Consider the following 14,607-nt stretch of genomic DNA (forward strand, 5'->3'; position numbering starts at 1 on the left):
AAAAAAAAACAGCTTCTTTGCTAATAAAAATGTTGGAGCAATGCAGTCTTTAAGGTTTTTTTATATATTTATATAAAAAATTATCTATTCTTCTGCCATCTTAGGGCTTGTACCCCCTTCCTCCCTTGCAAATGGAGGAACATATCTCCCTTTCTCTCCCCCCAGTAAATGGCATCCAAGTCCCAAATTAAATATACATGGATGTAATCAGGACTGTAATAATAACAACAGGAGAATCTTTTCCCAGCCGCTTCCCACGTGTTGATAAAGCATTTCAATACACACCTCCTCCAGTGCAATTGGTGGAGTTCAGCTAGAGCCTGCAGGAAAGCAGCTGCTTTTAGATTTATAAAGGAGGGGATAAAATATTTATTTGGGACAGTTGTTGTCTTCTCCCTCTCTCCCTACTTTCAGAACACCCTTGTACTGGCTCTGTAGCGTAAATATTTGTGTACATTCTAGCTTTCTTTTGTCTCAGCCTTTGATAAAGGATGAAGCTTGAAGGTATTTTGCCTACAGGTGGCAGGTTTTATACTCTACGCCTGTAGCCTAGGGCAGATACAGCAGGGCTTGAACAAGTTTAAGCATGGAAAGAAATGCACAGTATATTTAAGTAAAGAATATACTTCCACTTACAGCTCCCCTTTATAGGGGAAAATACATCACATCAAAATGTAAGATGCTGTCATTCTTCAGGAAAAGCTTCCCTTTTTTCCCTTCAATAGGTTAAAATACTGACTTAAGTGGAAAAAAGCAGTTCAAAGCTTCCTTATGAAGAAGGAACCACAGAAGTCTCTTAAAGCCAGCAGGACAAAGACATTGAGATCAATAAAAATTTAATAAATCCAAGTTATTTTGCACCACTATGAAAACACCCTTGAAAGTAAACACCCTTGAAAGTAAAAGAGACATCTTGCCTGAAGACTGTTGGGAAGTCTATTTCTGTATCCACACAATTGGTAAGTGAAGTTGCTACGTTCATGAGCTTTGCTCGGTTTTGGCTGTGCCTGTTGTACCACTCCTGAAGGGAAATGCAAGTGTAAGAAACTGGCCATGGAAGTCGCTTCATTCCCAGGTTGGACAGAAGTGGGATGGGAAAGCAGCTGCCCTTCTGAATGTGACTGCTGAGCAAGAATCGGTTGTTTAAATTCTTCAACCCAAAGTCCAGCTTTTGAGCTAAATAAAGAATCATTTCTTCAGTCAGAAAAAATAAAGTTCTCCCAAGAGCTTCTTCTATCTTGATGAAGCTAAAATTGCACATCTTTCAGAGTCCTCAGGAAAAAAAGAGTTCCTGTGTTTTGCTCACAGTCAGGTTCACAGTTTGAAACCAGAGTGAATAGCAACAATGCCTGATGTCAAATTCTGATAATCCACTTTTAAAAAGCCTGCATCTTCTATCATTTCCTTGAACTCCTCCTGAAAAGGAAAGGATTCAGAATTATGGCAGCTTGGAAGGACTGTAAGACAGCTGCCTGCAACATTGTGTGTGGACTGTCTTTCGTGTATGTGTGATTCCAGAAAAACGCTCTTACCTGAGGGGGGAAGCGCCGGATGCTCTCCACAAGATACTGGTAGGACTTCCAGTCACCAGCAATAATCTCACCCAGAACTGGGATAATCTGGAAACTGTATAGATCGTAGAGCCTGCCCAGACACACAATGAGCACGTATTAATACAAACAATATTAAAACAATTACAGTCCAAGTTCATCACTGTGCCACAACGCTATGGAGTCCGAATTGGATTTAAAAGTGCACACGGAGGTGATTTTGAAGCTTGTCCTGGCTCAGTGCATGTGTAACAGTCTTGTCACATGACACGGTGCCATCGTGTGCCTACCTGGAAAGGAGAGGGTTGGTGACTTGACTAAATTCAAGGCAGAGAAATCTCCCTCCTGGTTTCAGCACACGATAGGCCTCTTGAAGCGCCTGAGACAAAGCAGACTCGATGAACTCAGTCTGTAGAGCAGTATCTGTTTCTATTATCATGTCATGAGAAGGCAATTCAGTGATGAATTAGGGGGAGGAGAGAGAATGCTGACAATTTCAGAGGCAGTCTCCAATATTTACTTGTGGAGAAGCTTTTGTTGTTACATAAATACATTTCCTCCAGGCTTTGACATTATGATGTCAGGGATGCAATTTTTCCTCTCTTTTCCCAGTTGATGAATGTTTGCCAGCCCAGCTATTTTAAGTAGAAACCAAACCTGAAAAGGAGGTGACTCAGCTACAAGAAACCGAAAATGAAGAACGAGAGTGTCATGCGATATTTTAATCAAAAGGCAAGATTCTGTTCGACTACAAAATACACAAACGAATTACAGAAAGAACGTATCTGGGTTTTGGAGGCGCTACGTGCAAAATAAGGGGGAGGGAGAGAGAAGAAACATCTTTGGCTATTCTAAAACAAGAGAAAATGTGTTTATATCTATCTATCTATATATTTTTACATTAGAACACAGCAGAGCTGTTTTTAAGAACCTTTGCAAGCTGTACATCTGTTTGGCTTCAAATGTCACGTTCCCAAGGGGTAAAACCCAAGCACACATACACATGTGGCTGGAACTCTGGAAAAGAATCAGAGGCTTGGAGGTGTTTTCTATATGAGGCCCCCAGGGAGCCACCAACTTGTCCCTCTCTGCAGGGAAATCAGAGGTACAAGAGCTCACGCTTGGGACAAATACAGGCAAAGCACCCCAGAACCCCCTCCAAATTTACAGGAGCTCAAAGATGCACAGACCCAGACCGTCCAAATGCTGCATCCTCAACCTAAGAGCACTAACAAGGTTGGAAGACACTCCTCCAAGACACATAAAACCAAGCCTAGCTAGACTGGTGAGCTAACATGAAAGACATCCAGTCATTCTGGAAGGGCAGCTACTGGTTAGGACAAAGGTACCATCTACCCAAATCAAAACTGTAAGGATTCTTCATGGAAATCCTCTCTACAAATCAGCATAAGGGCACCGAGCAGAAGTGGGCTCAATGGTGGCACGGGCTTTGAGACCTGCAGACTGACTGCACAAAGTATGTGTAGATGCAGCAGGAGGGGAGTAGTGACTGCAGTGCGCAGCTCTTTTGCCTCAGGAGGAAATTGTGTGGCTTGTCAAGCTGGAAAGACGGGACACAACTAGCGTAAATCTAACTTCTTTTTTATTATGACAAAGGTGGGGCATTTAATTGCATTTTTTACTCAAGCAAGCTGCAGACTACCTACTACTTATTTAGATGTTTCAGTAGTACAGAAAGATATTCCCTTATGCAAAGGAGAAACTCCTTCCTCGCTTAGGATAAATAAATAGAAAAGTCATAGGAGTTGTAAAACCCTCATGCTCTGGATACCCTACAGCAACTTACCAAATCAATGTGTGTTAGGTTTCGGATTCCAAAAGAGACTGTGTAAACATCAAACTTCTCATCACCAAAGGGCAGCTCTTCAGCATTCCCAACCACCCAGGACAAACCTGCAATAAAAACACAAGGACATAAAGGTATCTAAAAGACTTCTTATAAAGCCAAATCCTTCAGAAATGCTAGAATTTCTCTTTTCCAAAATGGAATGATCATTAGTAAGTGAAATATACAACTGACACTGCAGTTCTGCTATTTGGCTGTGGAGAACACACGTTTGTTTCTACTCACAAACCTTTAAGGCCCTGTATTGTAACAGCTGTCCTTCAAACAAAAAAAGAAAAAATGCTGATCAACCAAAATATTCTTCTGCAGATGTTGGCACGTTGTTCACACTGCCTTGGACTGCAGGGAAGAGGTATCACTCAGGTCTTGCACTGTAGTGGAGAGCAACAGCTACTGGCTGCCTTTTTAGTATTTGAGGTACAAAGTTCCAAAAAGAGACTCTCTACCCAGAGGGCAACTAGAATATACTGATTTGTTAATATCTCACCAGGCACCGAGTCAAAATGCATAAAACACTTCACTAGACAACTGCTGCTGCCTGATGAAAAGGAAGAGCCATAATCCCTCCATTAGGATTTACTGGCATGTGATCCTATTGCATCTGTTTCACTCCCCAAGCCCCAAGGGATCAGGGCTGTGTCTGTCTCACAGAGCACAGATGTTCAGGCAAGTTGTACCAAAAAAGAACTATGCACTTTAGAATTAATAGATCTTAAGATCACTGCTTTGTTGACTGAAATGCAAAACAAAATGAACTTAAAAAAAAAATGTATTTCAAAGGGCAGTGTTGTAAAGGGGCATGAAGAAGACCAAAACGAAATAGAAACCCACAATTGTTGCCAGGGCACATAAGAATTTCATTTTTACAGAGAGATATGCTCACAGTTGAGGGCAGTGTTGTATGAAAAGAAGCATGCAATATTATTAGATAATATTATTAAATAGTACCAATAATAATATTGCCATAATATTATTATTATTGATACTATTTTACTATTATTGATACTATTATTATTGATACTATTTTAAGAACCTAGAAACAAGGAAAGGCTTTGAGTGACAGGAGATTTGACCCTCTGAACAACACTGCATGTGTCACTGGCCAGAAGTTCTGTATGTGGCGAAGTTAAAGGGGCTGTCAGTGCCTCACAAGAAGGGCTGGGGCCCTGTTCCTGTTGCAGGAATGCTCAGCCTGTGACTGCACAACAGGCTTTTTTTTCTGCGGGGGGCATACACAGTCCTTAAGACTTTCCAAATCAAGTATAAATCCAAAAAACATCCCAAAAGTGAAGCCAATTAAGTAAATTTTATTTGCTTTGCTTAAGACTAAACAGCTGGGAGACAGTATCAAGGTTTATTTCACATTCTAAGTTACGCTTCAGATGTTCCCAAGCCATGGTGCACAATAGCTCCGGGCAGGGCTGCAAGCTGCTCCGAGGAGCACCATGCAAACCAGGGCTTGATGCAAACCAGGGCTTTCACAACAAGACTGTTGTGCCTAAAGCAGAGAGGGGCAGGCAGGCAACGGCCTGAGGCGGCCTGGCAGCAGAAAGCAGGAGCAGCTGAAAGAGCCTGTGCCAGGAGCCAATTCCTCAGCCCCTCCCGAGTGCTCCCGAGCTGTGCAGAGTGTCCTTTAGCCCCCAGGATCTAGAAGCAGGGAGGTCACTCGTAGCTGCTTGGAGACCTTGCTTGCAAGAATTCCCCTTTCCCACATGCATCTCATGCCAGGAACTGGCAACAAGTGTTGGACAATTGCCTGGCTGGGACTGGAGCCCCAGTTGGGCTGTAGGAAGAGGGTGCAGGGAAAGGACACCCAAGGTCTTGTGCCTCTGACTGATACTGGCTGCCCAGAGCATTCCTGATCCAAGCAAACTCCTACTACAGTTTACAAGTATTTTCAAGGAATCTATAAACAAAGAGATGATAAATGACTGTCATACAAACGCTGTGCCACAAGCCGGACTTCTTTCTCTATGTCTTACTTCTTAAAATCAGGCTTTTCAATCAGGATTGGCATGGTCCCCAACAAATTCTAGATATCAGTGAATTAATCCATTGACCTGCAAACTAACATTTAATGCAATTCAGTTTCTCTTAATATTGAAAACACATTCTCTAACTGTGGAAAGTCTTACAGCTTCACAATAGACTAGTTTTTGCATTTCTAATTTATTGCCTTCATTCTCAATATACCCATATATACCTTTAGATTAATCATTCCAGGGCTAAGCTCTAATCTCTTATCTGCCATAAAGTCAAGTGAGTTTGCACAGACATAGAGAGTAAATTTTGGTTATTTATGTCATTTGAAAGGACAGCTGGACATCAGACCTCACATACACTTCCATGCCTGCATTTCTGAAGGCTCAAGAACAGCATATTCCTCTCATGCTTACTGGAGAACTAATTTTGCCTTGACAAAAACCACCCTTTGCTTTATGGCACTGCTACATCATTTTTACTGTAATGCTGAAGTGGTGATTACCCGATGACAATCACACTTCAGCTTCCTCCACCAGAGATGCTATCAAAACAGTGCGTGACTTACCTTCAGAGTAGCCAAGATGCTCTGCTTTCTGCCTCCCAACTTTTAACATTTCCTTGTTAATGTCGCAAACCACCACTTGGGAATCCCCAAGAGGCTTAACTGCCTCTTCCTGGTAACTGTCAGCAATTTCTTGCCAGGACAAATTCTGATGGTGCTTGAGCTTCCGTCGCAGCTGGCGCTCTCGCACAGAACGAACATAGTTAATAAATCGAAAGGCGATGTCACCTGTATTAATTTTAAAGGAAAGATATAAATTTTGGTATGTTTTCTGAAATCAGAAGTATTAAGACTCCAAGGAACATTAATCTAGGGCTTTGGATATTAAACTTGGCTGAAATACATGTATCTTGAAGGGGCTGTAATAAAAGTAAACTGCCTCCACTTCCTACAAATAAGAATATATTTGCCCATAGCATATTAGGGCAGGACTATAATGGCTTCAGAGCCTTTGAGCAAGGTATTCCAAATTTCACCCAGCCTTTTCCTGTGAAAGCCAGAGATTTCTTTTTCTTGGTTTAAAAAGAGAAGAACTGAGGCCAAAAGCATTAAGCAACTTGCTAAAAAGTTTGAGCAGATTCAAAGAGATCAAAATAGTGTTCCTGACTAAAGGCATCCCATTTTACTGCTAACAGACAGTACTTTCTTTGCTTGTCAAACAAGTCCAAACATAAATAAATACTAATAAATTAGTGTTTATTATTAACAGATATATATGTGTTTATTATTAACAGATATATATATGATAAAACACAGTATGTGTTTTATCATTTGAGAAGAGCTGTTCCAAGTGACTGTGGCATTGTGGCCACGTGAAACTCAACAAATGCATTTACCTGTCCCTCCAGCAACATCCAGAAGCAGGGTTCCCGGGCAAGGGTTCATTTTATGCAGGAGAACGTCCTTCCACACTCGGTGGATGCCCAGACTCATCGAGTCGTTCATTACGTCGTATTTCTTGGCCACGCTTTCGAACACCTGGTAAACTAAGAAGAAAGGGCATGAAGATGAGGCGCGATGCGGGGAAGCAGATCCAGCCCTTCCTTGCCCTGGGCAGCTCTGCCACCACACGGCACTGACCGAGGTCACCCCAAAAGCCCTCGCAGGGAGGACAGAACCCCCCTGAGATTGCTACTTGATAAACGGCTCTTTGGAGAAAAACAGACTCTTCTCGTACTCGCTGCGGAGTCCGGGGTAAGAACCGGGCCCACCAAACCGGGCCTGGCGCCGTTTAACCGCCGCAAGGCCCCAAAAGCCCCGCGCTCCCTCCCCAGGGCGCCGCACGGCGAGGCGAGGCGCGGGCACGCACCTTTCTCCCCCTTCTCCTCCTCCGACACGGTCTGGAAGCCGAAGTGCGTCTGCCCGTGTGCGGCCAGGCCCCGTGCGGGGCGGGCGAGCGCGCGCAGGGCCCGGGGCCGCCGGCCGAGCAGCGCCCGGCACGGGCACAGCGCGGCCGCCATCTTGCAAGGGCATGCCCTTGCCGCCGCCGCCGCGGCGCGTGCCCCGCAGCCAATCAGAACCGCCGAGCGGGGCGGAGGGGCGGGGCTGCAGGGAGGCCACGCCCTCCCCCGGTGGCGCCGGGACGGGCAGAACGGGGGGGCTCCCGGGGACCTCCCCCGCCCTGGGGCTCCCTCCTCGTCCGACTTGGTGCCGCTGCCAGGGAAGCTGCGGTTCCGAGGTCGGCTGCAGTTGGGTGAAACATCTCGGGGACAACGAGCGCCGGGTTCGTTGGTTGACTGTTGTTGCTCCAGAGACCCAATAGCCCCTCTCAGCTCTCAGAAAAATTAATGCAAATCCAGACCTGAGAGGTGTGGCGGCTGCTAATCCCCTTGCCTGAGCACCCTAGGCAGGGGTACGGATCTCCAAGCACAAGCGAGGCATGCAGATCTCTCAAGAGAAGCCCCCTCGCTGTCAGGAAACCTGCCCAGCGTCCAATACTCCAGGTATCTGATGCTCTTTTGCTGCTTCTCACTTGGATCCTCCGAGCTGCTAACCTGAGACCCTCCAGTGACAGCCTCTTTGAGCACATCCACCTGCAGCTTCCTCACACTACATCCACAAGACGAGGTAAAAAACGCACTGTTCTCTCTTTTATTAGGTTTCCTGCGCCAGAACATCCCTTAACGCTCCAAACCTAACGCTTCAGACTGGGTGTCGCGTCGGAAGAGCCTCTCCCGCCCCGCGCGGGAGGGTGGTTGCGAAGACGCCCTCGCCCCGCTGGGCCACAGGCCGGGCCCGGGGACGCCGCCCGCTCCCGTCACCGCCGCCCGCCCGGGCGGTGCCGCTCCCGTCACAGAGGCGACGGCGCCAGCGCGGTGCATGCCGGGCTGCAAGAAAACGCTGCGGCAAAATGCGATCGGAACGCCTCGAAAAGGCCAATAAGCGCTCGGCAGGGCGGCGGCACTGACCAATAGCGAGCCGCCTGCCCGAGGTGGGCGGGGCCGGGAGCGTTCGGAGGCGGGTGCGGCGCGCGCGGGTCAGTTAAACCGACGCGGCGGCGGAGCGAGAGGCGCCTGCGAGCTGCGCGTCCGCCCACCCCGAGCCCGCCCCCGCGCCCCGCCCCGCCGCTCCACCTCGCTGCGCACAGGGCTGGTCCTGCAGCACCCCGGGGGCGGTGAGGGAGCCCGGCCGGGGCCCGCGGCTGCCTGGGGGGATGGGGTTGGAACGGGGGCCCGCGGGGGGCGGCTGCGGGGCGCTGGGGCGCGGGGCTCCCTGGGGTGGTCGGGGTCTGGAAAGACCGAGCTGGGGTAGAGAGGCCTTCCCCGCCGCGGCCGATACCGCCGAGCGCGGGGCTCTGAGCGTGGCGGCGGCTCTTGCGCGTGGCGGCCCTTCCCCGAAAGCCACGCCGGGCCCCGCGGCTGCGGGGGGCGGCGCCGCCGTCGATGCCGCCCGGGCTCCCCTCGCAACCCCTCAGTGCTGGAGCCGCTGCGGACTCATGCCCGGGCTCTGCTGGGCGGCTGCCCCGGGCTGCAAGGGGCTCCTCGTGGTGACGGCACGTGGGGATTCTCCCTGGGCTCTCCTGTCCACAACCTCAGCTCCCATGGGATGGGGGCTGTATCCCAAGGGCCCCCTGAGATACTGTTCGAGGCTATGCAGGGCTCAAATACCCCAGGAGGGATGCGGTGTAGGATGTCCAGGCACAGGCTTATGGCCCGCAGCCAGGCAGAATGGAAACCGATGGGATATGACTGTGCATCCGAGTGCAGGCAGGGATGCTCGTGTGCAGATCGATGCTCCTGCAACTCAGAGGTCTTTGCTGAATGCAGGCAACCATGAGTGACCGAAAGGCTGTCATCAAGAATGCGGACATGTCGGAGGAGATGCAGCAGGATGCTGTGGAGTGTGCCACGCAGGCCCTCGAGAAGTACAACATCGAGAAGGACATCGCAGCTCACATAAAGAAGGTAGATGGATGTTTGAAGCATAATATTCATGAAATCCCTCTGCACATCAAAAAAAAAAATCAAACGGGGGGAACGTTGCTGGGCAAGTAACTCTAGAGAAACAAGTTCTGGAGATGCTAGATAATCGAGTTAGTCTTTCTACAGGCTCATCCTTAATGTTTCTTTCCTCATCTTTGCCCTGTACTTTTCTTGATTCTTCCTCTTTTCAGTCACCTATCTGTTTAAGTATTTTCTTCTACTATCTCAATATCCAGGTGAATAGGAGACTGGCAGCTGACCTGGCCTTGTGACTGCTTGGCTTAAGGAAAACTTGGCAACTCTTTTGAGTTTTCCGTCAAGGGAAGGCCAGTTTGATGAACTGCTTGATGTTCATTTTACAGAGTTTAGTATTAAGCTTCTGTTTGCAGTTGTGGTGAGCTGGGGTCAAAGACTACAGGAAAAAAAGACATGTTTTCTGCCAGTCTCTTGTAATTTTGGAAGAGTTCTTGAATGTTAGTGTGCTCTCTTCCGTAGGAATTTGACAGGAAATACAACCCCACTTGGCACTGCATCGTGGGAAGGAACTTCGGAAGCTACGTGACCCATGAGACAAAGCACTTCATCTACTTCTACCTCGGCCAAGTCGCTATTCTTCTCTTTAAGTCTGGTTAGAACCACGGACTGTTACTGAAACTTGCATCTGGTTACAGGACTGTACGCTGACCTTATCACACCCATAACTTCAGCCTTCCTGAGGACGCAGACCTCGGTCTTCAAGGGTAATGTCAGGGATTTTTCCGTAGCAGTTGGTGTTTCATTGTGGCTATAAAGAGGAAAAATACCAAAAAGCTCTTCCTTGTATTTGTTTTCCTTCAAAAAACTTTCCTTTCCGTTGTCTTTGCCAGTGGAGCTGTTGGAGCAGTCTGGCCTGTAAAAGTTTTGTGGGCATCTGTTGCTCTGCCCAGGCAGTGCCTCTGCTGGGTAAGCAGTGACAGTGTTTGCTCCTTCCCGTTTCACGTTGATATTTTTTTTTTCTCCATCTTTATCGGACACATTCCCTGGCACAGGAATGCCCTGTTGCAAACCCTGAGCTGTTCCTTTTCCTGGTGCTGTATCCCTGGGCAAGCCACCTTGGACAACGAACTCTCCGTCTTACCAGAGGGTAACCAGAGGTGCTGGTTATTACTGGGGAGGAGCAGAGTTTCCTCATCCCTTGGCCCACCCAGGCCCGGGCTGTGAGAGCCGTGGGCTGGCGGGGGGCGGGCAGAGGCCGGAACGGGGCCTGGCGGAACACGGAGCAGGGGGACGGCGGAGCGGCGGAAACTACAACTCCCGGCGTGCTCCGCGGCCAACGGCCTAAAAATGGCTCCAGCGCGTCGCTGAGCGTCACCATGGCAACTTCGGCGCGGGAAGCATCCTCCCGGGGAGGTGTCCGGGCGTGGCCAATGAGCGGCGGCGGCCGCGGCCAATGAGAGCCGGGAATAGCGCAGGGGGCGGAGCCAAGGCGCTCCGGGGTGGGGCCGGGCCGCTTCACGGAGGCGGCGGCGGAGCCAGAGGCGCCTTAGGGCTGCGCGTCCGCCCGGGCCGGGCCCGCAGCGCCCGCGGGGCGGCCGGGAGCCGGTGCGCGGCAGCGCCGAGCAGGGGCCGCGCGGGGCGGCGGCGCGGGGCGCCCTTCCCCTTCCCCCGCGCCGCTGCCGCCTCCCGCAGCTCTGAACTCTCCTCCTCTGCTCGCGCAGGTGACCATGAGTGACCAGAAAGCCGTGATTAAGGACACGGACATGTCTGAGGAGATGCAGCAGGAAGCTGTCGATTGCGCCATTGTAGCCCTAGAGAAATACAGTGTTGAAAAAGAAATTGCAGCTCTCATTAAGAGGGTAAATCTTGGCTCGTAGCATCCTCTGGATATCTCTGTGCACATCAAAGGTGGAGCAGAGGGAGTTTCAAGGCTTGCTTTGAGAAGCAGGTTCTAGAGATACTAGATAATTGAGCTGGGTTTCGTGCAGGCTGGTGTCCTCATGTTGCTTTTCCCTCTTATCTCCCTTAAATGTGCCTCTTCCTGGGCGTTCTCTTGTGCAATACCTTCTATTTTAATCCTTTCCCGCACTATCCCATTATTGGGGTTAGCAGAAGAGTGGCTGTTCACATTTTCCTGTGCCCAGTTATCAGGTTCAAAACACTGTGTTTAGTTTTTATCTGAGGGAATGTCTTTTCTGCCAAATATTTGACATAAATAGCCTTCACTTTCAGCTTTAGGGATCTCTTCAGAGTTCTACAATAGCTGTGTCAGACTGGCTGGCCTGTTTAAAGTTTACAGGGAAAAGTCCTTTTCTGCGGGTCTTCTGCTGATGGAGAGTAGCCAGTTCATGGCCTACAGCTCCTCAGACTTTCTTTACCTCCCGCTTGAGACCTGAGACTTTGTGGGGAAGCTGCTTTACCCAAGGCTTGTAACCAAGCAGAAACACCTGTGTGCATCCAGAGCATCCAGGTCCTCCAGAGCATCCTCAGCAGTGAGCTGCTGGATGCAGCCCTGTGTAGCCACTGCTGCCAAGTTCTGCTTTTAGTGGACTTGCATCCTTGGTTTTGGAACTTGGGGCAGGTTCTCACATATGATGAGTAGAGAGATTGTGGTCTTGGATGCTTCAAAAGTTCTGGATTGAAATCATGGTGTTATTCCAGGTTGGGCAAAATTATTATCTAAGCATAAGTTACATTTTAATCTTCTTTCTTCTCATTTAAGGAGCACTAGTCAGATGTGGTCAGGTAGGCTTTATTTTTTGGACTAAGCAGCAAGTGGTGTATAGAAGATAAGTAACTTAATCCTTTGTATTTTAAGTGCATGCACTGCTCCTGAATTGCCTTGTCCAAATAGTGATGCTGGTTAAATGACCCAACAGTGACAGAAATCTATAGATAGAGCATGTGGGTCAGAGGCTCGCTGACACTAAATTCCTAGTGATCTTTTCCACAGGAGTTTGAGAAGAAATACAGTCCCACTTGGCACTGCGTTGTGGGGAGGAAGTTCGGCAGCTACGTGTCTCATGAGACAAAGCACTTCATCTTCTTCCTCGTGCGCGGAGTCAATATCCTGCTGTTTAAAGCTGGCTAGAGCCGTGGATTGACACTGAAACTTGCATGTGGCTACAGGGCTGCACCCTCACTGTCAGCGGGCTGGTGTCTTCAGCCGCCCTCTGGAAGCAGACCTTTATATTTATATATTTATTTACTTATTTATTTTTTTCCCCAAGGGTGGTATCAGGGGTTTTGCTGTAGTGGCTAGTGTTTTCATGGCGGTTAGGGGAAAAATTACAATTTTGGGAGGGAAGGGTATTTATTTTTGAATCCACTGATTCAAAAATGATTTTGAAAGAGCTTTCGAAGCCACTTTCTTTGCTAATAAAAACGTGTGTTCCACCCATAAGGGTTTTATGGCTTGTGCTTTTTTATTTTTTCTTTCTTTTACTGCTGATACTGCTGCTCATTTTCCTGTGAGTGGGAATGCCAAAATTCCTGAAAAGTATCTTTCCCAAAATTCAGGAGGTTTGGGAACTGAACTCAATGCACAAGTAAGAGGTCAGGGAGGAACAGGCCATAAACACAGGCTGGTTCTGAGGCCTGTGCTGCTCCATACTGCTTTAGTCGCCCCATTCTCCTGGCCATGCCCTTAAGGCTACGGAGTTCCGATGGGTGTGGCGGTTAGCTCCGCGTTTATACGCGTTTATACGCGTTTATACGCGTTTATACGCGTTTATACGCGTTTATACGCGTTTATACGCGTTTATACGCGTTTATACGCGTTTATACGCGTTTATACGCGTTTATGATACAGATGCTCTTGGGAGGCTCGGGCCTGGCTGGGGCCGCGCGGCCTCCCGTCGCCACAGCAACAGCGCCAGCGCGGTGCATGCCGGGCGAGAAGGAAACGCCCCCCGAGAGGCTCCCGGTAGCAGCCAATGAGTGCCCGGCAGTGCGCTAGCGGCGACCAATGATTGGCGGAGATCTCAGAGGGGGCGGGGCGGGGCGCGCGCGGGTCCGTTAAACGGACGCGGCGGAGCGAGAGGCGCCTGCGGCGGCGCCGGGGCTCGAACCCGGGGGCGGCGGCGGCGGCCGCTCGGGGCCGGTTCCCCGCGCGGGCCGGCGGCTCTCCCGGCTCTCCCGCAGCGCTCTCGGCTCTGCGCGGTGCAGGCGGCCATGGGCGACCACAAGGCCGTGATTAAGGACACGGACATGACCGAAGAGATGCAGCAGGAGGCCGTGGACTGCGCCCTGCTGGCGCTGGACGAGTACAACATCGAGCACGAGATCGCGGCCCACATAAAGAGGGTAAATGTTCCTTTGTCGTATCCTCCTCTTTGAGGCCTTTACCGCTGTGAGGCACCAGGGAGCGGTGGTATTTAGCACCATGGAATCAAGTTCTATGAGCTGCAGGTAACTGAGTCCGGCTTCCTCCATGTTAGTGCCCTGGACGTCCCTTCCCTGTGCTTTTCCAGGTCCTTCCTCTTTTGCACTGCTTCCTTTTTAAGACCTTTTTTTCTCCCCTTTCTTTCTACACACCCTGCATTGAAATACTAAATCACTAGTGCTCTCTCCTGCAGGAATTTGACAAGAAACACCATCCCACTTGGCATTGTGTTGTGGGAAGGAACTTTTGCAGCCACGTGACTCATGAGAGTAAGCACTTCATCTACTTCTACCTGGGGCACGTTGCTATTCTGCTCTTCAAATCCGGGTAGAGCCACGGACTCTTGCTGAAACTTGCACCTTGCTAACGGCACGTGTGTTAACTGCAAGCAGCCCCGTGCCTTCGGCCTTCCCAGGCAAACACACCTGGAGTTAGTTAGTTATTTCACTCATATGAGGGATTTTGCTGCAGAAGTTGGTGTTTTTATTGCAGTTAGGGGAAAATAGCAAGAGAAACCTCCTTTGTCCTTATTTCCCCTCAAAAGCCAGCTTCTTTCCTAATAAAATTACTTTTAGTGTGCTCTGCCTCTAGAATTTTATGGTATTCTGCTCTTTTCCCCCCAGTTTTATTTCTGTGGGGATGAAAAGCAGGGCTCAAGATGAGCCCTTTTATGAGATCTTCGCTGGAAGAATTGTTCGGTAGGGTCCTTCCTCAGTGGAAAAGCGAGCCCTTTATCTCTGCGGAAGCGCGCACCCCCCTCGCCCCCGTTACTGAGCCCCCGGTACGGGGAACGAGGGGCGGGTGCCCGGCGGGGGGGAGCGACTACAACTCCCGGCATGCTCCGCGGCGGTCGCCATGTTGGG

At 49.5% G+C, this 14,607-nt stretch overlaps 4 protein-coding genes across 4 annotated transcripts; 3 read left to right on the forward strand and 1 right to left on the reverse strand.

The window, feature by feature from the left end:
• Positions 1 to 877: 877 nt before the first annotated feature.
• On the reverse strand, positions 878 to 7,422 carry COQ5 (coenzyme Q5, methyltransferase). The gene is made up of 7 exons (XM_026037505.1): positions 7,272 to 7,422; positions 6,799 to 6,948; positions 5,966 to 6,190; positions 3,358 to 3,464; positions 1,841 to 1,929; positions 1,533 to 1,644; positions 878 to 1,416 (listed from the first exon to the last, which is right to left on the reverse strand). The coding sequence occupies exons 1-7, from the start codon at positions 7,420 to 7,422 to the stop codon at positions 1,315 to 1,317; spliced, it is 936 nt and encodes a 311-aa protein (XP_025893290.1). The 3' UTR covers positions 878 to 1,314.
• A 1,104-nt stretch (positions 7,423 to 8,526) lies between these two features.
• On the forward strand, positions 8,527 to 10,145 carry LOC112945836 (dynein light chain 1, cytoplasmic-like). Its single transcript, XM_026037508.1, has 3 exons — positions 8,527 to 8,576; positions 9,229 to 9,366; positions 9,880 to 10,145. The coding sequence occupies exons 2-3, from the start codon at positions 9,235 to 9,237 to the stop codon at positions 10,015 to 10,017; spliced, it is 270 nt and encodes an 89-aa protein (XP_025893293.1). The 5' UTR covers positions 8,527 to 8,576; positions 9,229 to 9,234; the 3' UTR covers positions 10,018 to 10,145.
• Positions 10,146 to 11,087: 942 nt separating this feature from the next.
• LOC112946044 (dynein light chain 2, cytoplasmic-like) lies at positions 11,088 to 12,536 on the forward strand. The gene is made up of 2 exons (XM_026037792.1): positions 11,088 to 11,219; positions 12,314 to 12,536. Exons 1-2 carry the CDS (start codon positions 11,088 to 11,090, stop codon positions 12,449 to 12,451), a joined length of 270 nt encoding a protein of 89 aa, XP_025893577.1. The 3' UTR covers positions 12,452 to 12,536.
• A 942-nt stretch (positions 12,537 to 13,478) lies between these two features.
• Positions 13,479 to 14,197, forward strand: LOC112946043 (dynein light chain 1, cytoplasmic-like). The gene is made up of 2 exons (XM_026037791.1): positions 13,479 to 13,665; positions 13,938 to 14,197. Exons 1-2 carry the CDS (start codon positions 13,534 to 13,536, stop codon positions 14,073 to 14,075), a joined length of 270 nt encoding a protein of 89 aa, XP_025893576.1. The 5' UTR covers positions 13,479 to 13,533; the 3' UTR covers positions 14,076 to 14,197.
• Positions 14,198 to 14,607: the final 410 nt, after the last annotated feature.

This window comes from Nothoprocta perdicaria, unplaced genomic scaffold, assembly GCF_003342845.1.
Source record: "Nothoprocta perdicaria isolate Ctin4 unplaced genomic scaffold, notPer1 scaffold_2, whole genome shotgun sequence".
Lineage (NCBI taxonomy): Eukaryota > Metazoa > Chordata > Aves > Tinamiformes > Tinamidae > Nothoprocta > Nothoprocta perdicaria.